The 26,561-nt window shown below is 49.6% G+C and overlaps 11 protein-coding genes across 11 annotated transcripts; 6 read left to right on the top strand and 5 right to left on the bottom strand.

The window, feature by feature from the left end:
• Window positions 1–139: 139 nt before the first annotated feature.
• Window positions 140–1,176, top strand: M437DRAFT_41370 (uncharacterized protein; the record flags this gene model as incomplete). Its single annotated transcript, XM_041020372.1, has 2 exons — window positions 140–1,010; window positions 1,076–1,176. 2 exons carry the CDS (start codon window positions 140–142, stop codon window positions 1,174–1,176), a joined length of 972 nt encoding a protein of 323 aa, XP_040882785.1.
• A 382-nt stretch (window positions 1,177–1,558) lies between these two features.
• M437DRAFT_72624 (NAD(P)-binding protein) lies at window positions 1,559–2,628 on the bottom strand (the record flags this gene model as incomplete). Its single annotated transcript, XM_041025888.1, has 3 exons — window positions 1,559–2,379; window positions 2,433–2,474; window positions 2,613–2,628. The coding sequence occupies 3 exons, from the start codon at window positions 2,626–2,628 to the stop codon at window positions 1,559–1,561; spliced, it is 879 nt and encodes a 292-aa protein (XP_040882784.1).
• A 170-nt stretch (window positions 2,629–2,798) lies between these two features.
• M437DRAFT_40831 (yeats-domain-containing protein) lies at window positions 2,799–3,620 on the top strand (the record flags this gene model as incomplete). The annotated part of the gene is made up of 2 exons (XM_041020262.1): window positions 2,799–2,856; window positions 2,923–3,620. 2 exons carry the CDS (start codon window positions 2,799–2,801, stop codon window positions 3,618–3,620), a joined length of 756 nt encoding a protein of 251 aa, XP_040882783.1.
• A 268-nt stretch (window positions 3,621–3,888) lies between these two features.
• M437DRAFT_81609 (RecF/RecN/SMC protein) lies at window positions 3,889–7,671 on the bottom strand (the record flags this gene model as incomplete). The annotated part of the gene is made up of 4 exons (XM_041027591.1): window positions 3,889–4,181; window positions 4,240–7,366; window positions 7,415–7,574; window positions 7,634–7,671. 4 exons carry the CDS (start codon window positions 7,669–7,671, stop codon window positions 3,889–3,891), a joined length of 3,618 nt encoding a protein of 1,205 aa, XP_040882782.1.
• Window positions 7,672–8,484: 813 nt separating this feature from the next.
• M437DRAFT_40681 (uncharacterized protein) lies at window positions 8,485–8,808 on the top strand (the record flags this gene model as incomplete). Its single annotated transcript, XM_041020232.1, has 1 exon — window positions 8,485–8,808. One exon carries the CDS (start codon window positions 8,485–8,487, stop codon window positions 8,806–8,808), a length of 324 nt encoding a protein of 107 aa, XP_040882781.1.
• Window positions 8,809–8,924: 116 nt separating this feature from the next.
• M437DRAFT_41547 (glycoside hydrolase) lies at window positions 8,925–11,049 on the top strand (the record flags this gene model as incomplete). The annotated part of the gene is made up of 3 exons (XM_041020399.1): window positions 8,925–9,546; window positions 9,603–10,168; window positions 10,228–11,049. The coding sequence occupies 3 exons, from the start codon at window positions 8,925–8,927 to the stop codon at window positions 11,047–11,049; spliced, it is 2,010 nt and encodes a 669-aa protein (XP_040882780.1).
• Window positions 11,050–12,158: 1,109 nt separating this feature from the next.
• On the top strand, window positions 12,159–13,307 carry M437DRAFT_81607 (lysophospholipase A; the record flags this gene model as incomplete). Its single annotated transcript, XM_041027590.1, has 4 exons — window positions 12,159–12,235; window positions 12,291–12,423; window positions 12,476–12,615; window positions 12,671–13,307. 4 exons carry the CDS (start codon window positions 12,159–12,161, stop codon window positions 13,305–13,307), a joined length of 987 nt encoding a protein of 328 aa, XP_040882779.1.
• Window positions 13,308–14,417: 1,110 nt separating this feature from the next.
• On the bottom strand, window positions 14,418–15,677 carry M437DRAFT_16329 (aromatic compound dioxygenase; the record flags this gene model as incomplete). Its single annotated transcript, XM_041018858.1, has 4 exons — window positions 14,418–14,550; window positions 14,595–14,953; window positions 14,991–15,376; window positions 15,428–15,677. Coding segments are annotated over 4 exons (1,128 nt in total), but the record flags the coding sequence as incomplete, so codon positions are not given.
• Window positions 15,678–20,543: 4,866 nt separating this feature from the next.
• On the bottom strand, window positions 20,544–20,893 carry M437DRAFT_40723 (uncharacterized protein; the record flags this gene model as incomplete). Its single annotated transcript, XM_041020241.1, has 2 exons — window positions 20,544–20,609; window positions 20,660–20,893. Coding segments are annotated over 2 exons (300 nt in total), but the record flags the coding sequence as incomplete, so codon positions are not given.
• A 1,683-nt stretch (window positions 20,894–22,576) lies between these two features.
• Window positions 22,577–24,443, bottom strand: M437DRAFT_40591 (uncharacterized protein; the record flags this gene model as incomplete). Its single annotated transcript, XM_041020217.1, has 4 exons — window positions 22,577–22,627; window positions 22,909–23,490; window positions 23,544–24,029; window positions 24,084–24,443. 4 exons carry the CDS (start codon window positions 24,441–24,443, stop codon window positions 22,577–22,579), a joined length of 1,479 nt encoding a protein of 492 aa, XP_040882776.1.
• A 296-nt stretch (window positions 24,444–24,739) lies between these two features.
• Window positions 24,740–26,349, top strand: M437DRAFT_81603 (XLF-domain-containing protein; the record flags this gene model as incomplete). The annotated part of the gene is made up of 2 exons (XM_041027589.1): window positions 24,740–25,582; window positions 25,627–26,349. The coding sequence occupies 2 exons, from the start codon at window positions 24,740–24,742 to the stop codon at window positions 26,347–26,349; spliced, it is 1,566 nt and encodes a 521-aa protein (XP_040882775.1).
• Between the last annotated feature and the right edge of the window lie 212 nt (window positions 26,350–26,561).

Below are 26,561 nucleotides of genomic sequence, written 5' to 3'. Positions count from 1 at the left end.
GCGAGCTTCCCCACGCGATCTCAACCACGTCATTGTCCACAGGCCACGACAGCAACCTTACGCCCTGAAACCTTGTGTACCTTAGACCCTTTATAAGTACAATGTGCTGATCCTTCCTGCTAGTCTTGTCAGAATAAACATGACTTCCTACTTCAAAGAAAAAATCACCGGTGCTCAGTCAGAGGTCGACAGCGGTGGTAACGCCAGTAAATACTTTATCCAAGTGTCTGCAGCAACCTCGTATGATGACTCCAAGGCTAAACAAGTCATCATCAATGGTGCACCTACGGAACTAAACAAAAATGCCAAGGTTGCTGTACGTATCAAGGAATACCAGGGTATTCCCTTGGACTCTCCGGCTACGTCTTCGTATTTTGAGGATCGGGCACATGCGAATGATACCTACAGTATAGCGGTCTCTTGGATCCCTGAAGAAGACATTGATGCAAATGACTTGGTCTGGGGTATTGAACTTATCAATCCAATCCGTGATCGCATACCTGGACGTTTTATCACTACTGCCTTCAACATCGTCAAAGGCTTTGTAGACTCAAGTCTCAAATGCGACCCTAATGCAGACCAACCCTGGCTCAACGGACCCGTCCTCTGCTCTACAGCAATAACCTTCAGCATCGGCTCCAAAAACACCTGCGAAATCCCAGCAATCCTCGCAGAAGGAAGTCTCTCCGACGACTCTTTAATCCGCAAAACCCACAACATTCCACCATCAGAATCACAACGTCGCAAATACTTCCTAGACGAGAAGAATCGCAAAGACTTTGTGTTTGAAAAGGGACGTTGTTATGCCTTTGATTTCCACAACGGCTACATAGATTGGAAGAACTACGCTCTCAAGCTTCCTGGTTTCTCGTTTGGAGTTTTGAAATACATCAACGATCGAACGCATACGACACGCTTCGTTCTCAAAAGCCGTAAAACTGGAAAAGTGTGTGTGGCAACTACTTTCCGCCTGCTGTACGGCGAAGAACTGGAAAAGGCAAAGAAGCAGAGTGTTGCGGCAGTGCAAAAAGGTGAGACTGAGGACGAGACTTCTCAGCATGGAAACACAACTGAGGATCAGCCAAAGGAGCAAACACCGCCACCGCAACCGCAAAACGGACACCAAGAAAACTCGAAAGGCGACAAGGAAATGCTGGAGCCGCTAAAGGGGCCTGAGCTGGAAAAGGTTAATACGGAAAAGCTGGCAAAGCAACCACTGCAAGGGCCTGAGGAGTCGGATGGTTTGTCACTGCAGGAATCTGGTGGTTCTAAGAGCCTTTCTGAGAGTGTGTCTGGAATCTCGCTTCAAGATGATGATGAAGAGCATCCTGCTGGCAATGCGGCGGATCAGGTCATTGCAGCATCTGAAGATAGGAGGAAGAGTGATCAGCTGAGGAGGTCGGTTGATGGGACGTCCTGATCGACTGCCATCGTCTGATGACAGAAATTGGAACTTGACGAGTAATGCGTAATGACGAGAAAGCATCTCACATATATAGGTTATGAAGTTCATAAAGTGGTATATAAGAGCGTCGATATTTTACATTTTGAAAGAAGTTTAGAGCATGCCTCTTCTCCAGGCACGAGTAGCCAGCTCCTTGATTGTCTTGACCTCAACAGGACCCTTAAGCTGCTCATCAGCCAAAGCTTCAACAACAGCCTCAGCAACCAGATCCGCCTTCAAAGGCTCAACACCACCAGCACCCATCAACCAAGTCAAACGTCCACCAACCAACGAGTTAGCCATAGCACCCATAAACGTCAATCCAGCCATGGGAACGGTAAAAGTCCGTGACGAATCATATAGGAAACCAGGACGAATAAAGACACTCCTCATGCTCGGGAAGTTGCTCGTAATCGAGTCTTCAGCTTCACGCTTCGTCTTGATGTATCTCGCAGGCAAGATAGGCGCACCACCCGCCGCAGAAATATACGCCATGGATTTGCAACCAGCAGCATTCGCCTCTTTAGCAAGCAGAACCGCAGAATCCCTATTCATAACCTCGTAGGTGATTTGACCGCCTTCATGTTGGGGCTCCACATCACTGCCCTCTCTTCTCTCCAAAGGGTTTTGGGTGCCTTGTTTTGTACTGCTGAAAGCTTTTTGCAAGCCGGCAATGATTGGTTCTTTGCCGGTGAGGACGCCTTTATAGTCTGCTTCTAGCAGGATTCCCATGCTGTGGACGACGGAATCGGCGTTTTCGAGGTGGTGGGCATAGGTGGAGGGTTGTAGGATGTTGGCGCTGACCCAGTTGACGTCGGAGGACCAGGTGGGTGCGACGGGGGAGGAGGTTACGGAGGACCAGGTGGGTTCGCCGGAGCGCGAGATGGAGGTTACTTGCCAGCCTCGTGCGGCTGCTGCTTTGCAGATGCGGCTTCCTGGTGGAAAGTGTTAGCTTGAAGGAGGATAGATTGGATTGGTGGTCGCGTACCAAGGAAGCCATTGCCGCCAGCGACGACAATCTTTTTGGTAGCTGCTTTAGTAGACATGATGTTTTGTGTATGCAGACAGTGTATGGACAGAATTGAGTCAAGAAAGAACGGAAGCTATGGAAAGCTCTCAAGCTGGCTCGATTCACATGCCAAAGAATGGCACGATGCATGACGTGCACCTCGTCTTAGCGCCATCGCCGAGCTTGGCTGCAACTTTGCGGGCAGGAACCACCCCGATTGGCTGTACGCTCGTCTTCCTTCTCCGACCCTCTGACCCTGTCTGCATCCATCTCTATACAATTCACTTTCATCAACCTGTGATCAACAAACTCTCATATCTCATCACTTCACAACAAACACACACCATGCCAGCCGCAGCGAGCAACAAACGCGTCAAAAACACGCGCATCTCGCGCCCTTTCAGTGCGTCCTCCCTCCTCCACTGCCACCTCTCACCTCCCTTCAAACAAACACTGACCATCGCAATAGTAATCGGCTCTCAAGCCTGGAACCTCGACCCAGCAACCCAAACAACCCCCATCCCCGAAGGCCACACAAAAGGCTGGCGCGTCTACGTAAAAGCCCTCGACAACGGGCCCGACCTGTCCACCTGGCTCAAAAAAGTCCAATTCAAACTGCACATGACCTACGCCGACCCCTCGCGCACCGTCGAAGCCCCTCCCTTCCAAATCCAAGAAACCGGTTATGGCGAGTTTGACATCGAGATGCGGTTATATTTCGACTCGAGCTCTGGCGAAAAAGCGCAATACAGAAGTCATAGGCTGCGGCTAGAGCCTTATGGCAGTGAAGAGCAGCAAAAGGCGCAGAAAGACGCGAATATGGTTACGAGCGAGACGTGTGAGATTGTAGAGTTTAATGAGCCGAGTCACGATTTCTTCGCCAAAATGACGGCTGAGGATCAGTTTGCGCATTTGCAAAAGAAGGGGGGTGGTGCTAAGGGTGGCAGAGGTGCCAAGGGAAGAGGTGCAAGGATTGAATATGAGGGTGGCAGAGAGCCTACTGCAAACTTGCCGGATAGAGGTTCGGAAGCTCTGCCTTGGAGTAGAGAGCTGGAGAAGAAGATGCTGGATATGCTAGCCACGGCGCAAAAGGATATGGATGTCGAGATTGAGAGGGAGAAAAAGAGGGCTGAAGACAGGCAGAAGAGGCTGCAAGAGATTGCCTGATTCCTCATTTCTTGCTGATTTGCCTTTCTTACGACGACTTTTATGATACCCCTTTTGCTGCAACCACACAGCATACTCTTATTCACCTTCTTCACAGCACTTCTCTTCTGCACAGTTCATGTGTCGATATAGTCTTCATTCACAGCAATGGCCAAAGAAGCCATCAAGTTCCTCCATAAATTACAGAAAACACCCTTCTTGATAGCAAATGATAGTGAAAAAACGCCACGCTCACCCATCCATCTTCAATCCCATCTTACTTCCCATCTTACTTCCCACTAATCTGTCCCTCAACAAATTCCAAAGCCTGTTCCTGGGATACGACATCAATACTACTGGTCTTGTTGATATAACTAACACCATAGCATTTCTCCGCCACAAGCAACATCTCCGGTCTGAACGTCGTACAGATGAACTGTCCCTTTTCAGAGCTTTCAGACAGCATTTGGGCAACAGCGGTACGGTACTGTGCGTCCAGGTTTGCGTCGATTTCGTCAAAGAGGTAGAAGGGTGCGGGATCTGAGGCTTGGATTGCAAACACGAGGGCGAGGGCGCAAAGACCTGTGGTAGTGAGTTAGTATATGGTAAGTTCGAACACAGTGGAGGAGGCAAGGCTTACTCTTTTGTCCACCAGACAGTTGCTGGATGCGTTGTTGTTCGTCGTGTTTGCTGTTGAAACTCACACTGATGCCGACACCAGTGTAGTTCTCAACACCATCTTTTCTGCCTTCATCATCACTCTCTTCTTCGTCATTCTCGCCGCGAGCAATACGATCAGTCCGGCGTTGAATCACCAAGCGACCCTTGCCAGCAGGAACCAACTTCTCAAAAATGCGAGCAAACTCTTTACTGACTTGGCGGAAAGTACGCTCGATAGCTTCGTCCTTGCGTTGATCCAATACATCAATGAGCTCTTGGATACTCGAGAGCGAGTTTTCAAGTTCCTTGCGGCGGGTCTCTAGACTCTCTCGTTGGCGAGTGAAGGAGTTGTATTGTTCGAAGGCCTTCTTGTTGACATGGCCATATCCCTTGAGGGCGTTCTTGACCTTGTTCAACTTTTTGGCTGCCTTGTCCCAGTTCATACTTGTGTAAGGTTCTTGGAAGGCGGATTCAGGCAGGACACCAAGGTTGCGAATGCTGATACCTACGGCCTCCTCCTTCTCCTTGAGTGTAGCACGTTTGGCGGTGTTCTTCTCCATTGATCTCTTCTTCTTGGCGATGAAGCGTGCGAGCTCTTCTTGTTGACGTTGTTTCTCTTCACGCGATGAGTTCTTCTCTGAGAGTTGAGACTGTGCTTGCTCGAGTGATGCCTCTGCCTCTTCGAGTTTGCTCATGACGTTCGACAAAGCTTCGTCTGCACGTTCAAGCTCTCTCTGCTTTTCTCCAAGACGTGCATTGCTACCTGCGACACCGCCTGCACCAAGTTCGGCATCTTGGGCCTGGAGCTGATCGAGTCGCAGACGAAGGTTCTCGCGAAGCTCCACTTCCAGACTGGCCTTGCGGCCTTCAAGCTCTGAACGAGCAGAACTCAAGTCGGAGAACTGCTTTCGTAGATTTTGTACAGTTGTGCTCAGAGTTGCCAGTTGACGCTCTTCATCTGCTGAAAGTGCTTTTCTGAACTCCGTGTTCAATTCTGCCTCATAAGCACTACCTTGCTCTCCCAATTGTCTTGCCGCAAGCTCAACATTGTCACGAGAGCGCTGCTTCTTTTCAAGCTCTTCATGCTTGGATTGCAAAGCATTTGTCTTGTTTCTGAGCTCCTGACGGAGAGGTCCGTAACTATTTTCTGCTTGTAGACGCTTTTGATCGATTTTCTGCAGATTACTGACGGCTCTTGTGACTTGTTGATCCAGTGCTTCGAGCTCACGGCGAATTTCATCACCACGGTTGCGGTGCTTCTCATACTCAGAACGCCAGTGCTGAACATTTCGCACGCCATCAAGACGTGATGATCTCGGGTCGTGGAAACCACCAGTGAGAGCACCCTTCTTGTCTGCGCGATCACCTTCTGGCGTAATAGCAGAGACACCATGACTGCGGGCATATTGTGAGGCGGTAGCTAGGTTGGGACACACGATGGTCTTGCCGAAAACCTGTTCAAAGGCCTTCTCATACTTCTTGTCGTAGTTGATCTTGGTCAAAAGATGTACTGCATCAGCAGCATTCGGGATGTTGACAGGTCTTGGTCGGAGGCGGTTCAGCGGCATGAACGTCACGCGTCCTGACTTCTCTCGTTGTAGGATCTCCAGAACTCTTGTGGCTGTATCGTCAGAATCAACTACGTAGTGGAACAGACTGTTTCCAGCAGTGACCTCGATGGCGGTCTTGTATCGGTCTGATGCAGGCTCGAAAAGCTCGGCAAGGGTACCGTATACACCAGGGATGTTGTGTTGACGAGCGATGCGACGGACAGCAGCAATGCCTCGACTTGTGTTGTGGTCTGTCATGTGAGAAAGGAAACGCTCAGCCTTTTCGAGCTCTTGCTGAGCATTCGTGATGACTGAATCGAGTTTGGCTTCTTCACGCCATAGCTCTTTGCGCTGATCCATCAGACGGTCTCGATCATCCTTCGCTTTTTGCACATCAGCTGCCATGGTCTGTGTCTCATCACCACGGTTGTCGATGCGGCTTCTCAACTCTGCAATCTCTGCTTCGAGGGTCGAAATCTCTTCCTGAAGTTCTGCGACATCGTCAGATGCCTGCATTGCGATGGCTTTCCTCGTGGCCAGAGCAACATTGATTTCTGCGATCTCTTTGCGCAGCCAGGTGTCTCTGTCGCGCTTGCTCTGGAATTGAGTTTGACGTCCCTGTTTGGCGTACAATCTCTGCCGTTGGCCCTCTGCCTCAACAAGCTGGTTCTTGATGGCGGCTTCCTGCTCTTTCTGTGCATTGTACTGAGGGAGTATCTGGGCCAATTCAGCCTCACGCTGCTCGATCTGGGCACGGACTTGTTGTAGCTCGTTGGCATGGCGTGTTCGAGCAGACTGTGCGGCAGATTGACCATCTGTAAGGGTCTTGACATCCAGTTCAACTTTCGCCTTTTCGCGAGATGCCTCCTTGCGCTCGTCTTCTAGTTGTTGTCTGTCAAGAACCAGGAACTCGATTTGCTGTTTGAGTCGGCTGATTTGGCTGTCCGTCTCTTTCAAATCCTCCTCGCCTTGAAGGAAATCCTGGCTGTGCTCGTCTGCTCCGATCACGTCGTTTTGGCGTTCCTCGTCGATTCTGGCCAGCCAGTCTGCGACTTCCTCTTGCTCGTTTCGGTAAATTGCGTATTCGAGACAACGTCGCTCGCGATCCTTCTCTTGGTATGCTCTCAGCTCCTCCTTTTCTTCTTCTAGTTCGCCCAATCGCTCGCGAATGTAGGCTAAAAGGTCGTCGATCTTTGCACGCTTGTTGTCCGTGTCGGTGACAATTTTGAGCGATTCTGTTCTGCGCGATTCGTAGACTTGAGTTCCGGCGACCTCTTTGAGCAGATTCAGACGCTCGCCGTCCTTCATGTTGGTGAGAGTTGTGACACGTCCTTGAGGAACGATGTAGTATGGGTTTGAGCGCGAGAAACCAGCAGATTCGAGTAGGTTCATGACATCGGCCTTGGTAGCATTCTTGCGGTCGAGTGAATATTCGTCCTTCTTCTGACCGATGGTTCTGCGTAGGACCAGTTCTTCTCTGCCAGTAGGGAAACGACCGTCGGTGTTGTCGAAGATGACTTCTACGTAAGCTGACATGACTGCGGAGCCCGAACCTTCCTATACGATTGTCAGAGGAGGTCTGAGAGTGTAAAGGCGCAAACATACGTGCAGAAGGGCCTGTCGCTCCTCGCGACCCATCTGGGTGTAGGCATCACTCAGGACGAATCTGATGGCGGCGAAGAAGTTACTCTTGCCTGAGCCATTGCGACCGACAATGACATTGTGCTTGGGCGAGAAGGGCTCAATGACTGTTTGGTCCTTGTAGCTGCAGGCGCGTTGCGTCAGAACATGGCATCCAGAGCAGAGAGTTGCGAGCGGATATACCTTTTGAAGCCCTGAATGATGATCTGTTTGATATGCATTGTCGCAGCTCATGCAATGCCCGACATGTACGTGCGAGCGGGCGGTGATGTGATGCAAGAAAGTAGTCTGCCGACACGCTCACAGAGTCGACGCGTCGGGACGTGTCAATTCTGCCGCACTTTCCCCGTTGATGGGCTGACCTTCTGACCACTTTCCAACATGCACAACACACACACGACCAAAGAGAAGACACAACTCGTTAATCACCTAGCACGATGAAGCCGATATCATTGACAGACATGGCATATCCTCATAGAATGATGTCTACATGTCTCTCTGCCTATATGACCATGCTTCACGAAGACGGTATGTCCGCCATGCCCAACTTCCAAGATCGGACATGCCGGCTCCGCTTCTACGACACTCTGTGAAATGCAACTCGACTGCCGATACGAGCAATCGACCCATGTAGGTTGGCATTTCATGCTTCCGCATGCTACCTTGACCTGCCAGGTTTCATTCTCGCAACCACCTTCATCTTTACCCCGCCTTTGACGATCACATATCCTACACTCAACATGCTCCATACCCCACCGCCAGCTGATGAAGGCATGATACCCGATGCATTTAGCCATGCTTCGCTGATCTTCTACCTTCTTGATCACAGACTATAAGTATGCATTACCACCATTCCACTTCCACTTGTTATCTGTAGTCCATCACAACTCATGTCTGCTTCAACTTCCTTGAAGCTCGCTGTGCTGGGCTTCCTCCCTCTAGCACTTGGCCAGGGAGGCCTAGTCATCAACCCAAAAAATGCTGGTCTGCAGGTCGGAAGTCATCCTGCATCTGTTCCAATTGATCTTTCAAGCATGGTGAACAATCGAGCTTTTGCCATGACACCTGGCGACGCCAACTTTGATGGCATCCACTCTGGTTATCCTGCCCAGTACTTGCCCGATAGCAATTTCACTTACGCTGGCATCAACTACATTTTTCCTGAATACAAGACTTCGGGCGACGATAACGTACTTGCCCAAGGCCAGGTCGTCACCCCTCCTCGGGGACGTTACTCCAGTATTTCTATGCTAGTAGCTGCTGAGTCTGCTGTTGCTACCGGCTACGTTAATGTCACCTACACAGACAACACTACCTCTTCCGGGCCTGTTCTTGTAGACCCTTTCTGGTCATGGTGAGTGCGAAGAATGTCTGCATGTTTTCTGTCTGACTAGTCCCCAGGCCGTATCCATATGGTGGTGATATAGTGTTTCCCTACTATCTGACAAACAGCAGTATCGACTACAATCGGTCCATGATCTATCAATCTGTCAATTGGCTCGACTCTACCAAAGAAGTCTCTAGTGTTACACTTCCAAACGTCACTTCTGGTGCGGCTACAGGACCTGGTGGCGCAGCACAGAACACTCGACTGCACATTTTTGCAGTCTCACTTGTCTCAGCAAGTGGTTCAGGAATCAGTCTTGAAATACAGCAAGCGCGATCGACGCAGCTATGGATGGAAGGCACAAACAAGACCCAAATATTTGAGACTATCATTGTGAACACAGGAGATGATTGGGTTCTAGCCAATAACAGCGTCAAAGTTATTGTCGAAGCTCCTGGCGTAGAAACTGTGCAGCCAGGAGTCATCAACAGACTTCGCCCTGGAGACAGAGCTATTGTGCGAGTTGGAGTCGTCAATGCTAATGGGACTGAGCCTGGCACTACAGGTGAGGCTACTTTGCGCATCACGGGTGTTGGTGTGCAGGCAAGCACCACCTTCAACGCAACATTCGGTATTGGAACTTATGAGGCGACATACGAGAGCATCTATACTCATGAGAGCCCTACTTGGTATACTGGCGGAAAGTATGGCATCTTCATTCATTGGGGTGTGTACGCTGTTCCAGGCTGGGGCAACTCTGGCAAGAAAGGTGAGTATCTCATCTATGTGACCCCACTGAGGATGGAGCCGGCTGACAACGGGCAGAGCAATACGCGGAGTGGTACTGGTGGTACATGAACCAAGGCATTGACAGCTCTAACCCTGCGGACTTCTATCAGTACAACCTTGCAACTTATGGTCCTGACCACGCCTATGATGACTTCATCCAGAACTTCACTACAGAACACTACGATCCTAAGGAATGGGTCGATCTGTTTGCTGATGCAGGTGCTCAATACTTCGTTCAGGTTTCCAAGCACCACGAAGGCTATGCCTTGTTCGATATTCCAAGCAACATCACTAAGCGAACGAGCGTGGCTCAGGTACCACACAAGAACTTGCTGCAGATGCTGTTTGATGCTGCGGATCAATACCAGCCTCACCTTCACAAAGCTACTTACTTCTCATTGCCTGAATGGTTCCATCCTGATTACAAAAAGTACGGATTTGGCGACTCTACTGGTGCGGCATGGCCTGGGGGCCTCGCACTAAACCCATACACCAACCAAACTCTCCCTTACACTGGCTATGTGCCAGTGGATGACTTTGTCTCAGATCTCATTCTCCCTGAGATGCAGATCTTGGCACAGATGGGTACAGAAATCATGTGGGTGAGTAGAACTTTTAAATCGTTCCCAGTGCCCAATCAGCCTTCTTACAAGTACCACAGTGCGATATTGGAGGCCCCAACCTTACCGCCGAGTTCTCATCCGAGTACTTCAACAACATGGCAGCACAAGGCAAGCAAGTCCTGATCAACAACCGCTGCGGTCTCCCAGGTGACTTCGATACTCCCGAGTATGCCCGTTACGAAGCCGTCCAAATGCGAAAGTGGGAGAGCAATCTAGGAATGGATCCTTTTTCTTATGGCTACAACCGAGCAACCCCAGTTTCTGCATACATCACACCCGCAGAGATTGTCACCTCGTTGATCGACATCACGAGCAAGAATGGTAACTTCCTGCTGGATATAGGTCCGCAAGCCAACGGCACAATCGTCGATATAGAACAACAGAATCTGCGAGCCGCGGGTAAATGGATCAAGTCTCATGGAGAAGCTATCTTCAACACTACGTATTGGTTCATTACGCCTGAAGAAGGAGATACCATCCGTTTTACGCAAACTCCTGATGCGTTTTATATCTTGACTTTATATCCACCTAATTCTACATTGGTTCTGGATAGCCCTGTTCCTTATGTCAGTGGCGATCAAATCACTGTTGTGGGTGGAAATATGAGTGGTAGTGTTGTTCCTTCGAGGTTGTTGGGTAATGGAAGTTTGGAGCTGACGATTAGTGATGCTGTTATCCATGGAGATGAGTATAGCTGGGTTTTCAAGATTCCGTTTGGAGCTGTCACAGCAGCGAATGTGACGTATACTGGGAGTCCTCCTCCGGCTCAGCAGACTACTAGTGGAGCTAATAGGTGGTCGTTGGAGTGGATGAGCTTGGTGCCGTCTGCTTTGCTTGGTCTTCTACTGTGGCTCGAGTAAGTAGATACGAGATCTAAAAAGATTGTACCTGAACGGATGGCTCGAGATCTTCCTGCTAGAAATTCAACCACTGGTTGGTGAATGTATGATGACGGAATTGAACTTGACCATCAGACTGCCGCCATTGTCTTGCGGGGATAAATATATGTTTTTGATATTGTGTGGACGGCCAAGGATACGGCGAAGGAGGTAAGCAAGATGATAACGACAAATGATGGCGACAATGGCGACATACAGTAGATGGTGATGATGGCGACAATGATGGCGACAATGATGGCGACGATGCTAACGTCCACCTCCAGAAATCCCGCCGAGACGACCACCGCCACGAGATCTCTTTTCCGAGGCAGTCAAGTACATGTCTAGATCGAAGACAAATAAGCCCTGCGTTTCACATAGATGAGACGCATCTCGTGCCCGTCATTCGCTGTCGGCAGACTTGCTTTCTACACCTGTTCTACGTTCCATCAACCGTCGTTCTGCGTCAGCCTCTTATGCTTCAATTGCACCAACCGAGACCTGGCCTACGTATGTACATGCGAACATGTGGAAAGCAGCGGCCACACGTGGTTTCCGTCATCATCGCGACAAATCATCAGTGTTTCTCACAGCAACTTGTAGAGACTGACCAATTGCTGCTCAAAGAATATGGAGGTACCTTGTACCTAAACGGGCATGTCTTGTCTTGTCTCAGATATCAGGCCAATCCTATAGGGCTGAGAATCTTGCAGTCATTGCTCCGAGACCTTCACCTTGTTCTCTTACGTCTTCGCTCAATCTCTAACTTTCTTCCCTTTCTCGGCGGTCTCACATAGTCAAAAATTTGAACGTCTCTGTCATCGCGGAGAACTTGTTGAGTGCAGAACTCAAATCCATTAGGCGGTCATCAGTCATTTGGGTCTACTTTCTAGAACTTTATGCAGAGTTCTTACCTATATCGTCAAAGCCACTGAACTCAAGATATGCTGCCAAATCAATATGGATCGAGCATATATAGCATGGAGGGCATCGCCCTCTCAAAGGTGCTCCACAACTTACTCAATCAAACACAAATCTCATAGCAGGCATCACTCACGAGAAGTAGCGTTCTGATCCATAATCATATCAACATGATCATCAAGCCTCTTTTATCGTTGGTTGGCCTCTCAGCACCTACCAAGAATATCTGGGCAAACACGACGAATGTGTAAGACGAAACTTCTGTTCGATCGCTCTTTCTTACATAAGACTGATTATCCTAGCATCGCCTTTGGAGATTCTTATTCATACGTTCTGGGCACATCAGGTCGACAGAACTACAGTTTCATTGGGGACTATCAGCATATTGGCTTTTCGAGCCAGCAGCTCTTGAACAACAAGATTGTGCAAAGTCAGGTATGCTCAGGTAGTCAATCAGCTGTGAAGATATACTGACTAATCTATGCAGACCAGCACAGCAGAAGGCGGACCAAACTGGCTCGAGCATCTTACTGGCTGTGGAGTCAATGCTGGCACGACTTCACCATTGGATTGCAACGTTCAATTATGGGACTTTGCTTTTGCAGGTGCAGACATTGGGACACAATAGTGAGCTTGCATCTTCTAGTCTCTTTCACTACACTCAGCTAACAAACCATCACAGTACCCCAAGACACAAATACTTTACAGTACCACTAGTAAACCAGACCCAGCAATTCCTCACCTACGCCCAACCAGCTCTCTCCAACATCACAACTCCCCAATCAACTCTGGCATCCTTCTGGATCGGCACCAACGACATTTTCGACACTGCCACCTCAACTGTGCCATTCAAGACTCTCTATACCAACATGATTGCAACTCTGTTTGCATCAATCCAGACCATCCACGATGCAGGCTATCGCAATTTCCTTATCATGAACCTAGCACCACTCGACAAAACACCTAAAAACGTGCTTAAACGCCACCCCCTACCAAATACTAGTATGGTAAACCAATTCAACTCCATCCTCGCCTCCTACGCCGCAAAATTCCAAAACAGCAATTCGGACTCGAATGTTGCACTTTTCGATACAAACACTTTTTTGAATGGCGTGTTGAAGAATCCAGCACCTTATGGTATCAAGAATACTACTGGGTTTTGCGCGGCATGGGATCAACCCAATGTTGTTGCTGATGCGGAGGCTTACGGGTGTCAGCCCATAGAGGAGTATTTTTGGTTTAATACGGCACATTTGACTTCGCATGTCCATGAGATTTTGGCGACGGAGGTAAAGAGGTTTTTGAGTGGTGGTTCATGATGTATGAATGATGGACAAGAGTATGAATTTGAATGCGACATACGATCAAGTAGACAAAAGACGTATATACTCTATGATCTTTAAAGCGCTTGAACTATACACCAATCATTCTCTCACGTTCTGAACTTGACTTTGAGCCCAAAAAAGAATTTTGGCGCATTGTAGCAGTCTCAGCTTCCTCATGGCCGACAACATCCCTCAAGAAGCTCCTTAATGCTTCTTGGAAGATGTCTTGGTGCTCAAAGTCGACGATCCCTTCTTTGTCGACGAACTCTTCTTAGTACTAGTAGTGATCTTCTTGGCAGAGGACGACTTTCCAGACGCTGCATGGGAAGAGGTGGAGCTGACTTTCTTGGAAGACGAAGAGGGCTTTTTAGTAGAGCTGGAAGACTTCTTAATTGAGCTTGACTTTTGCGTGGAAGTGGAATGCTTGGTGCTTGATGAGCTCTTTGAAGATGAAGTCAACGACTTTGGCTTGGTAGAGGTTGAAGTCTTGACGCTGATGGGTTTGATGGATGACGAGGTCTTGACGCTGCTAGACTTGGCCGAGGATGAAGGCTTCACACTGCTGGACTTGGCGGAAGAGGAAGTCTTGACGCTGCTGGACTGAGAGGTGGTCTTCGAAGTCGATGCAGACTTAGCTGAAGACAAGCTCTTCGATGTGGAAGAAGAGCTGGCAGAGCTGTGACTTGCGGACGTCTTGGCTGTGTTGAAGGAAGAGGTGCTGGACTTGCTCGATACCACGGAAGAAGCAACCTTGGCTGACGAAGAAGAGACCTTGATCGAAGAAGAGGAGGCAAGAACGCTAACACTGGATGAAGAAGAAGAAGCCTTGACTGAAGCGGATGAGGAAACAGTCGCAGTGCTACTAGATGCACTTTGGGAACCAGATGAAGCGGAGAGAGCGGAGTTGGTGCCAGCTGCAGCAGTGCTCGATGATCCAGGACCGAAGGAGCCTCCAGAACCGCCTCCCATACCGCCACTTGGAGCTGATCCCATGGATTGGCTGCCACTTGGCGCAGATCCCATAGACATGGATTGACCACCTGAGGGCGCACTGCCAGCAGCACCACTACCAGAGGGCATCGAACCAGTTGAGTTGGAGGCAGAGCCAGCTCCAGAACCAGAAGCGCCATCGGCAGCATCATTGGAAGCAACGCCACCATCAGCTGTCAAAGTAGCTGCAGCAGTGACAGTGTATTCAGCGGACATGTTGATACCGACACTAAGCCTCGTCAGAATGCTTTCATTTGCTTTTGAACAGTCGTAGCGACTTGCCTGATCCACATAAGAAGACCGTCAGAGATGTCTTCACCAAGGTATGCATAATCTGGGATTGGATCGTAGTTGTTGTCCGCCTGATCGGGAGCCCACATATCGTCGTCATTAGTGGTGTATGATTGAGTGTTGGTAGTGTAAGGATAAGTGTCGTACACAGCACTCTTAAGTGACTCGTCGAAGAAGAGTTGACCAACGTGCGAGACGGTGCCACCGGAGTAAGTGCCGTTAGCATAGACGGTGCCGTTCTGCTGGGCAATCAGATGAATATGAGTTGCTCTTCCAGCATAGTGTCCAGGGAAGATGGTGTCGAAATAACCAACACCATCGCTGTCCACCTTCGTTACACCACGGAGGAAGGTGGTGTCCTGAGATCGTCAGTTTGTGGGGAGATAGTGACGAGACTTCAGAAGAACTCACGAGATTGCTAGTATCAGCATCGTTACCGTTGCCGGAAGCGACAACACCGCTATAAACTCCAGTGCTGTTTGCTTGCCACGCTTCCAGATAGAGCCCTGTAGCAGGCTCGCATGTGCTGGTGTCGATATATTGATACTCCAAGTGGACAGGTACGCCTCCCTGAGATTCAACGACATTGGTACGATAGTGTTCTCCGATGACGAAGTACGGGCCGACAACTACCTCAGGCGTGAGGATGCAAGAGGCGTTCTTGTAGTTGGCGAACAGGACAGATGGAGCAGTAGAGTCGGTATAGCCAAGCGAGGTCAAGTTGTGGTTAACCTCCTCGAAGGATTCAAGCGCGGCAAGGTCACGTCTGGTCTTGAATGGGGCTTTGTCTTTGGTCAGTGTCGAGGCTCCACAGGATAGAAACAGGTACTAACTCGATTCATGAATACCACGAGCTTTCCTGAGCTGCTGAGCCTTCTCCCAGCGTCTCTCCTGACCACGCTTCTGCATCTCAAGGTACTTGGGATGGTTGTAGCAGTCTTCGAGTCCACGCTGAACGATGGCGGCATGCTCGGCTCTCTTCGAAAGAGCGTCGGCCAGCTCATGCTCCTCAGGATGGGCATGAGACAAGGAAAAGAGACTGGCAGTCAGCAGAGCTGCCGAGATGGCGTAAATCTTGACCATGGTATAAGTCGAAGTAGTTTTCAAACGAGAGTGGTGGTAAAGATAGAGAAGTCGTGTCGAGTGTATGGACAGAGAGGGTGATCAGAGCATACTTATACCATGTTGCCTATGACCGTGCGAACCACGAGCCCTCGAAGAGCGTCGCAATCCTGTTAACGGCTTGATTCCAGCTTAAGCATATCACTTTTTTAAACTTACGCCAGGCTTGATCAGAAACACAGCCAAGATTTCAAAGATTCCATGTTCGTATGGCAACACAGCTCAACTAGCCGTTGAGGACAGCAGGGGTCTCAAATGGAGGAAGAAGACATAGGAGACTAAAGCCCGATGTGAAGTTTACCAAATACTGACTTGCATCTCATTGATGATGGCACTTTCTATCCTGAATTTTGTTATATGCGCCCACTGATCTTGACAGACGGTCTACGATGCATCTCGATGACAATTCAGACGTATCTCGTTGGCTGGCAAGCATTAAGATGGCAATAGGGCATGTTGACCGTTGTATAAGACGTGCTGCTCAACGCTATCGAGACATGCGACGAGCAGGGAGATATAGTCAAATGAAGCGAGGCCAGAACAATCAACAGCTGAGATGACCGCGTGTGCTGTATTTTCAGATCGATTTATGCGAAATCTGGGTGGTCATATAAGCTTGGCATAACCGATCCGTTTCATGGTATGGAGAAAAGGAGGTGAAGAGTGTGGAGAAAGGGTGCAGAGAAATCGACCTCCCGACTGTCATTTTCAAGATTGTGATAAATTTAGGTTTATATTTTGGTAAATCTGGAGACTTAGTACGTACGGCCACAGTCAGCTGAAAACTGGGCATCCCGTCCGCTCTGCCATACATAAGCAGTTGAACGGCAGATTAGTACTACGGTGGGTGACCACGTGGGAATCCCTGCTGCTGTACGTTTTTTTTTCCTTTTTGCTGTTTCTCCAACCCCTGGCTCTAGAGTATCTTCGTTCAATGGGCGACACTTTTTTGCTCTCTCGATCGATGGGCTTCGTGCAGGTATCTAGGCTCTAGCAGTCACATTTCGGATTCTTTTTCTTGGCAAAATTCGCGTCTTGAATGATGATAGACTGGTCTCCATCAACAGCTAGTCAAGCTTATGAATCAAAAAGTGTATACTGAAACAATTTTGAGATTCTTGAAGACATCACTGTATCATTTTGATGAACTGCTAACCAGAGGGGATTGCATTGATCAATTAAAGGAGGAGAGGAGAGCAAACAGGGAGGAGAATCACCTACTGCAAATACTGAGACGGCAAACTACAAGCTTCAAAAATCTAGAAACTGGGATCATAACATGATCCAACTATCTACTGTACTAAAACTGATACACACAGTAGACATGATACTAAAGCCTGTATATACAGAGTTTGAGACTGTCCAGAGCTTTGGAACATGCACAATGTCGTGGGATAGTCGGATCGGGGTTGTTGAGAGTATGACCCTGGATGTATCATGCCGTTAGTCGCATCGCATCTGGGTAATCAACGCAAGGACACAAATGACACAAATGCTTTTAGGTTTCAGACAAGAAATAACACCCAATTGCAAGCCTCGACCTTCAGTGTTTCAACATCGGACCGCTTAGGAGAGCATATATCGATCAGGTTTAGCCTGTGATACCACAGATTCATAGACTAATATCGAGCATCTCGAGATGGATCAGACAGCTGTGTACGCCGAGAGACTGCTATTGACCGCTAGGCTAGGCATAGAAACGAGAAGAGCGGCAATGTCAACCTGGTCATGATCAGCAAGCTTCGCGACGCGCCATGATCCGGACAATCTTCGTGGGCGTGGCCAGGTCGTAAGAGCGGATCTTGTATCAGGTCAAATACTGAGCAGTCGTTATTGCACGATGAGCGGAACACATCCACTTGCGGGCATTTGCACTCAAGCTGACTCGGCCGGATCGTTTTGGTGTCTGTCAGCTTCCAACATGCCTGCTTCGAAATACTGACCGCCCCCTTGAGATTTGTATGCAAGGAAGAGACGGATGCACATAATATCTGATCGCATTGGTGCTGGTTCGGCGCCTTCTAGTCAACCAAGAAGGGATCCAGTCGACACGTAGACATAACTTTGAAGAAGTCGCATACCTTTGCATGCATGTCAGAGCCGTGCCGCCTCGAAAGTCCCCTTTTGGAAGGCATAGGTGACTGCTCGTTCTCATGTGATGGCAAGTCGTGGCTTGTGTTGCATAAACAGATTCGGTTACAGACAGAAGCGCGGATTGACCGCCGGCTGTTGAGTTACAGACCGCTTCGGTAGTTGTGAGCCCCAGCCTGCCGTCAGACTTCGCCGATTGATCTCGGGATCCTCTTTGACCATGTTGACCTTTCTACGACGTGTTGATCGAGAGTACTTCTTGTCGCCCAACAAACCACGTCAAGCTCAACCAAACGGATAACCACAGGACTTGTATGGATGCACTCACAACATTACTTCAGCTTCTCAGTCGTATAGCACTCAGTATGTCCATCTCGTACGCAATACAACTGCCAATGCCTGTGTGTATGAGTATAAACATCAGAGCCCCGGGATTGACCGACTTACCCTCGGGTGCTGGCATGGGAGACGTCAGCCAAACCTGGAAAAGCCTTCGATCTGCTGAGCATCTGCTGTATGAGTGACGTTCATGTTGTGCATATGTATTGGTTATTGCATCTGTGTGTATCCGATAGTAGACTCCATTATCATGAGAGGTACCGAGCAATATATTTGAATTGCTTCATTGTCGGTCGAGTGGTGTGTCTCGCTAAAGATTTTGTGACGAAGAGACGCGAATGGCTGAATAGACGCGATGGTCGCATCGGCGGCAGAGGTGGTAAGCGCGTCACGCATAGGTACGCAATCGCCGCGGGTTGAAGGCAGATATCTCCTGATAAGTGCCAGAAGAACACCGGGTGGTATCCTGGTCAAATTTGGGCTCTTCTCAGCGTCTGTAAGTATGTATGTACGCAGTGTCGTTGATATAGAGTTTGCTTCTCGAAGCCTGCCAAACTTCGACCTTGCTGACATGGTGTGCCAAGAACGTCAATGAGGCGGCTGCAAGGAAAATCTGCACGTCTGTTATGACCATTCTGTGTAACTTCAGACCTACGCGCAGCGAGGAATAGAACCCAGTGTCCTGAGGCAACTAGGGTGACGATGCGAGCGCGCTGATACGGACACAGCTGCTGTGGCGTGTTGCAGCATTTCACTAACGCCAGCTGATTATTGTTGGCACGATCCTTTTGCTGGTACGATATGCAGGCGGATTCGTGACTGGTGATAGTTGCGGATTACATCTTGCATGTGTATCGAGATCCATCAGGCCCGCTGCCCAGGTTGCGGCAAGACTTTCACATTAGCGATGACCAGGTTTCTTGAGTACTAATGTGTCGCAACAGGCACGCTCACAACAGGCTGCAGTCGATGGCATCTGCGAGGTACGTAGATGTAAGTGTGATGCAGAAGAAATGGACTACCGACAATCTACCCTGAAGGAAAGAGCAGTCTCTCGTAGAAAGCTCGAAGATTCACGTGCACGTAGGAAAGAGCTCAGCCCTGACCTGCCAAAGTAAATGAGAGCAACTGTTCAAAGAGCAGTTCCCGTGTACCTGAAGATAAAATAGGTAGCCGAGACAAGGTAGCAGGAGCAGAGGGGGAGGCTGTCACACTGTGAGCCAGCCCACTTGATGATCAGGCACCGTAGCAACTCTAGCCTGGTACCCATGTGTGTTATTTGACAGGAAAATTCTCCGGGTGGAGAGTGGAAGGAGGCACTACTGTCAAAAATATGCAGTGCGAGTTGTGTACAACCATTCTGACTCGCAAAGCCTTCCCGCATATGTCACCACACTCCTTGACAGCTATCTTGCACAACATCGCTGTAGGCGTGATTTGCACCATCAGCTTTATCTGTCAACAGTGCTCAACAGTGCCACGTCTGTGTCTGTCTGCCTTGTGCCAGTGTATAGCCTATTTCGCACAACCCTTCGCCGAGTCACGACTCACCTTGTCATTGCTCGAAATACCAGGATAGCCAACACTAACGTAACATTCAAGAAAATTGGTGTCCTGACGCTTTAATAGATACGACGTGTACTAAAGTAGGCATGGAAGGGTCCAATGCGACCGCAGATCAATGGAAAAATGAGCCCTCAAGGCAGCCCCAGTCTAATATACAACATGCCAAGCCTCAAAAGCATTCCGTAGTCCAGTAATTCCCGAGCTTAGATCAAGATCCATTATTTTGCCATGTTCTGAGTTTATACTGCGCTTGATCGTCATGCATATGTCGTGTTCAGCAACTTGGCTGCATGATATCGTCCGGAGGGACGATCAGATACCAAGAGGCTTGGAATCAATCAGCCAGCCACCAGTCTCACTGACCGGCTGGCTCGTGGGTGAAGGTGAGGTAGACCAGTCAAGATACAGTTGAGTACTGCAATATGGCCCGAAGACATCGCGATTGTCGTCGATGTTGTTGTCTGCCGAGAAGGAGATCGGAACGTTGAACATCTCTGCCGGGTTTCCATAGTAGGATGACGAATCGATGGGTAGAGTTTGTGGGAGCCTCTGCTGCATTGTGGATTCACCAGCTTGAGTAGTAGGACACTGGCGGAGTTGGTGTGGTCGGCGAAGACTGCGTTGACGTGCCGCCTCAGAAGAGGACGAATGGTTGCTCAGGGGAGAGGCGGCCAGCTGCTGACGGCGGACAGATCTGCGAGTTGCCTGCCCACCCTTGGCACCTGCCTGGACTCGGATCGGTGCAGGATTGGGATTGCGTTGCGTCTTGCGCTTGCTATCCTTGCGATAGCGAGTAGTTGAGCTAATGCCGTGCTCGACAGCATGCTTAGTAAGTCGCCAGTAACTTGTCTTCTTGGTGCCTGCCTCTTGGTTGGGCGGAGGTACTCTTTCGAACGCCTGCATCATGTTAGTCGAAGCCGATTCAAGGATCTGTCAGAGGGACCAACCGCGTTCATAGAGAGATTGTGGCGCACACTGTTTTGCCAGCCCTTATTGTCAGGATCTTGAGCTTTCGAACTGTGAGTGCGAACCCACTCGTAGAGGTCTTTGAGAAGCATCGTGTGATCATCTTTCTTCTCCATCAAAGCTTGTCTGAGCAATTCTGCATAGCAAGGATCTGAGTTCTCCAGGCTGTCATCCGTCTCGCCAGAACCCGCCAAGCTGTCAATCTCATCTGGCATGGGTGAGTCGGTCCATTGTCTACGGCCATGCACAGCTTCATCTGACATGCTCTCGTATTCCAAGGCCGGCACATCTGACAAGGGAAGAACCTGGTTGCGGATGAATGAGGTTGGACTGGTACAGCCGAAATCAACCAGATCATTGTTCGAGAACTGATCGATGGGCAGAGTTTGCTTGCTAAAAGCAGCTGGAGGCAGTGACGCCGATGGGATACATTGACTTGTGAAGTTCTCGGGCATGGTTTGGGTCGGTAGCGAAGTAAAGGGCATAGATGCCTCGTTAAATTGAGGCAAATCACTGCTCCAGTAATTGGGCACGCCTTGAGTGCTTTGGTATACATCGTTGACTTGAGCTGGTGCGAAGAATCCCGAGCCACATTCTTGCTGCTGCAAAGAGTACTCCGAAGCATGAACACTGCCAGAGCGGCAGTGGTGAGGAATGGATAGCTGGTGAGTGTTGTCGACAGGTTGATTCCACCAGTCAAACTGGGGATTGTAGTTCATCGCATAGGACATGGTGTAATGCTGTTGGGTATAGATTGATACTGCAAGCGCGATGTGAAAGATGCGACAGTGTCGCAACGAGGTGAGTCAACCAAGAGCTTTGATCTGGTGAGGACGCGAAGTGGATATAACAATCTCAGACACGTATTGTGAAGGATCGGAAGTAGCTCTTATGCAACGTGACAAAGGCTTAGAACCCCACGAGGCCTTGCAAGATGTGACCAGTCAGGGGAGATTCTACGTTCCTGCATCCAGTGATCAGACCGAACATGAAAGAAAGATCCCGCCAAGCTTTTAGCACATGTGTGTCTATTCCAATTCGCTGTCCTGAGCTGGCTTGGGAAAGTCATCAGAGAGTGGTCAGTTGCATGACAAAAAGAATTAGAGCCTCCATGTTGGAGTTTCACAATGAACAGCAGATATATCTCAGCAGGGACACAAAGAAGGCTTGGACACTATGGAGCTAAAGCGTCCCGTGATGGCACAGCCCATGGCACACCTGATGGTCCTGGCGAGGCTTAATCACCAAGACGTGGAGAGGGTAACGCCCGAATCTTCCGGAAGGCATATCCGTTGCGCTGTGTGCGACCTACTGGAATGCAGGTGAGCGGCTAGAAGCACATACGCACTGTTCATCAGCACGAAGTTTAACCGATAGCACGCATGTTCCTGAAGCAAGAACATCTGCCTGAGGTGCGATTTTACATCGGGTTGTATACGGTCACCTCTACTTGCCTTTCAACCATGTGAGAATCATCGTTTGTTATGGAGAAGTTTACAAATCTGTTTGATGTCAGAAAATGATTTGAGAGAGAAGCAAACTCTACACTACCAGATATTTCCTGAAAAACCATTTGGCTTGGGAATCGCGAAGAGCATCTGTCGTTCAATAACCGGCTCCAAGAGTGCGGACCGGATGTTGTCAAAGTGGCATTGGATCTTTGTTGAAAGCATGCGAAAATCCCAGGCACAGATATGCATGAAGCCGAGCCCTGCAGTAAAGGCGTTGATGATACACATGTTTCGGACCAACACGTGTTTCTTAGCGTGCATGATTTGGAATTGACATGCAACAGAGCGTGAAGTAGTGGTTTCCTGTCTTGCTCATTCAGAGTGGTTGATGATAAGTTGACAATACCGGTCTGCCAAGAAGATGTTGCGCAGCAATAGTGCAGGCGCTCACTTCCGATAATAGATCTTTTTGAATTGGAAATGCAGTTGGAGGATTCCCTGTGATGACACGTCAGAAAAGCTCAGGCTAATGCACTGTGATATGCACGGAATTAAGCTGATAATGTTGCAGCAGGGTGTATGCAAGAAAGCAGTGTGCTCTTCTTTCTTCATCAACCAGCATTCCAGCATGCAGTGCATTGTGTCTGCCGTCGGCAACGCACGCCTGGTACAAGGTGATGGTTGCTGAGGTCAAACAATAGCTGCAACCAGCATCTCCTCATTGAACATGTACCAGGAGACCCCTCAGATCGACACGGAAGGAGAATATTTTGACATACCTTATCAAAGCTGCTTCTGAAACCACGTTCACGCTTTGCGCTGTAATCCCACTCTTTGTCAACGATTCGGAAGGCGATATCTTCGTATGGAGGTCCAGCGATGAAACGAATGAGGCAGGTGTCCTCAGCTCCAGCAGGTGCGAACGATTCGCCTCGCTTCCGACCGTTTTCGCGCTCAATGCGAAAGGTGGGTGCTTTGGTTGTGTCGACAAGGTCAGGGTAAAAGATGTTGAACTTGTAGCCCTGAACAACCTTTGGAGGAAGATTTTCGTGGTCATAATGAGTCTGGTTGTACTTATTCCACTCATAGCCCATCTGAACCCTGTTGAAGTAGCGTGGTTTTCTAGGACGATATGTCTCTGCCCATTTAGGCCTTCCGGTCGAGACGTCCTCCTCGGCGTTGAATGCTTCTTCGTTGTCGTTGAAACCCCTCGCAGCCTCTCGGTCATACAATGCACTTGTGACCCTCGATGTATCGTCCCGCTTTGGTTCAGAAGACAAGGCGAGATCGGTACCGGATGTCTTCGTGCCATGGCGAGCCGGAATGTAGCCTAGCTTGAGGACCCTCCGTCTATCTTGAATCTGTAACTAGTTTAGCTCGACGCCTTTTCGTCGCAAAGAAAGTGGCCACAAACCAATTTCTGCTTGAACTCGTCCTCTTCTAACGAGGTTAATGATTTGTCCCCTGGATTCAAGCGTAGCAATGGCTCCGGATCCAAGGTAGCAGGTGAGTCTGCATGTGGAGCCTGTTCTTCTGAAGAGGCGAGCGAGGATGTTTTCAGGGTTTCTCTGATCTTGTTGCGTAGGGCCGACGCCTCTTGTTCTTGTTGCTGTCGCAAAGTTTCCAGACGAGCACCCAGCACGGACTTAGACACTTGACGCAACCTGGCCTTGGCCTTGTAGATGGACAAGCTCTTGAGGAGGTTTTCCCAGTAATCAACATCAATGTCGTCGTTAGATCTCAGCTTCGCTTTGACCTGCTTTTCCAACGTCTCGAGCTGTTCATGTGTCTTGGGCGCAAGTAAGCGATCGATCTCAGGCGTCACCGACGACATTCCTCGTGCAGTCTGCAACTTGCCAGGGGCAGCGCGGCGCCTGTCTTTGCAGATGACTTTCATCGTCTAGCAAGAAAGTCAGCGGGATGATACAGCAACGAAGGCGGATGCAGCACGTACGCTCCAGAAGTCGCGGTTACTTTTGCTATGCTCGAGGGCCAAGTAGGTATCGATTCCTTTGTCCAGTTCGTCGAGTTGAATGTCGTCGAGACCTTCGAAGACACCCTCGGGATCAACGGCGGGGAGTTCTCCATCATCGTCGTCACTGTCGTAACCATCGCGGGTGGCATCCAGGGCGCGTAGTGTGACTGCAAGCAGGTCGATGGGATCTGCTCTGCCAGCTCGAGCTCGAATGATGGCCTTCTTCTTGGCCTGCTTGAGTACAAAGCGATCCTCGTTGGCAACCCATGCTTCCTCTTGGGCATCGGCGGCGGATCGTTTGGCTGGAATGCTGGACCTGGTTTGGCCGCCGCGTCGCATGGCCCCGTGATCCATTGTCGTTGTGAATTTTTGCACAAGAACCGTCCTTAGCGATCTGGTGTGTTCCTCGAAACGGGACGAATAATTTATTCGGTAGCAAACAAGTCTCGTTCTATTCTTGTCGCATCTCTCAGAACGCGCCTTCGCTCTGACGCGCGCCAAGAGCAGTGAAGCTGCTCTTTCTGCCAGCCCTCTGTTTTCCCAGCCACACCGCTTTCACTCAGCCGGCTATAGTCCAAGTACAAGGAGCATTTTGTGCGCTGAATCTTCCCATGACATGATTCAACGACTTCAACATGGGAACCGAAGGGCGTTGGGAGCTCCTCAATCTCAACCTTGAGGGCTTACCCAAGCTCCTCGTCAAATATGTCATTGGCGCCGCCGGCTTCACTGTATCTATCACCGATCTTGCGAATATATGGATTGAGACTCTAACCAATGTCGATGTCATACGCAATGCCGAGATACAGAATTGCAGCATCAATCCTGGCGATGATGCAGGCCAATTGCGGATATTACTTGAACAGATTCGCGATATTCTACGCCACAAAGATGGCACTACTGTTCACCTTGCCCTACAGCCTCCTGACCATCTGAGACTTGCACTAAGAGCTCCTTTACCGCCTCCTTTGCCTCCGTTTGAATGGAACATGGTGCTCACCAAAGCCACATCGATCGAAGTAGTTTCTGAAGTCATTTCACCTCTTCTCTTACTTGCTCATCAACAGCAACAGCAGCTCAGTTTTCTGCTCGGCCAACTCAAAGACAAGGATCATGCCATGTCGAGATTACTTGATAAAATGGAAGCCACAAATACCGATCTTGGATCTGTTTTCCCAGGAGTATCGGCTGGCAGAAGCTCTCAAAAGTCTTTGAAAAGAAATCATGTAGCGAATCGTGTCCCAGGCCTCGCTCCTTTCCAACCCGGCTCTGAGCTGCAACACAGCGGAGATGCACCCTCTACCGAGACACTCTATGCTGTTCTTCGCGATGTGCCTGGTGATATATCTCCCAGCATAGCTAACACTTATGACGCATGGTGGCGGAATATGCCCAGTCAACAGGAAAGCATAGAAGTCAGTGTGCCTATGCCTTCGGCCCTAGATGACGTTGAAACAGACGATGATTTGGACTTCCAAGTAAGAGTTACACCCCCATCAGAAGCTTGACTGACAATAAACAGACACAGACGATACCAGAGCAATTGCAGCGACAGATGCCTGCGAACATATCCTCGCCGGTCCGCTCATCTAGGCGCGCGCAAAGGCACATTTCTGCTAACGACGACAGTACAGACGATGGTCGGGTCACGTCGTCTCCCCCTCTCCCCCCTGCTCTTGGTAACTTCCGTCTTGGCCAGACGGAGACACCAGCACCTGATAGTCCAAGCAAACGCTCGAACACATCGAACACACAGACAAGACGCATTGGAGCAATCGGAGCCCGATCTAGCTCTCAAGCTCTGCCGGCTTCCTCACCACCAAAGCCGTACGCGGATATTGAAACTGACCGTGGCTTGCGATCGAGAACAATGCTGTCACCAACCCCATCCTCGATGATGCCTCCTCAAAGCCAAGTGTCTCCGCGGAAACGTAGACTCGGAGGGATTGGACGTGGTAGCTCACAGATGCAGCCGTCACTCAGCAGATGGTCATCGCAGGCTCCACCTATTCTTGAAGAAGATCAACAGGACAACGCTGACCTTGATCTGAGACTTACTTCCACAGCTCGTGAGAGTCGTGAGGATACGGTCGAAGTTCGAAAGACTCGGGGAAAGCGAAAAGCTAGCGAGGAAAGGGAATCAACGCCAGAAGAAACATCGGCAGACAGGGCAGACAGGAAGAGGCAAGAGCTGAAGCAGAATGAAAAGTCGAAAGCGCCCGTCAAGAGGAAAAGGCGGTTCTAAGCTAAGTAAGAAATATACCATTGTGGTCAATACGTACTGCAACAAGCGCTGGTATAGCTATCACATGTGTGGATGTGAGAGCATATGTCTTGTAAGAGCACCGATTGCGAGGCAGAGTAGTCGTTGTCCTCACTCGACTTGCTCCGGTGATCAGCTCGGCGTGCATCGCGGTAGTCAATCACTATGGCGACCCGAATTCCGAAGTAGTATGT

The sequence above is a fragment of the Aureobasidium melanogenum genome (genome assembly GCF_000721775.1).
Source record: "Aureobasidium melanogenum CBS 110374 unplaced genomic scaffold scaffold_3, whole genome shotgun sequence".
Lineage (NCBI taxonomy): Eukaryota > Fungi > Ascomycota > Dothideomycetes > Dothideales > Saccotheciaceae > Aureobasidium > Aureobasidium melanogenum.
Note: the sequence above shows the minus strand (reverse complement) of the source record. Positions and strands in the feature narration are given on the sequence as shown.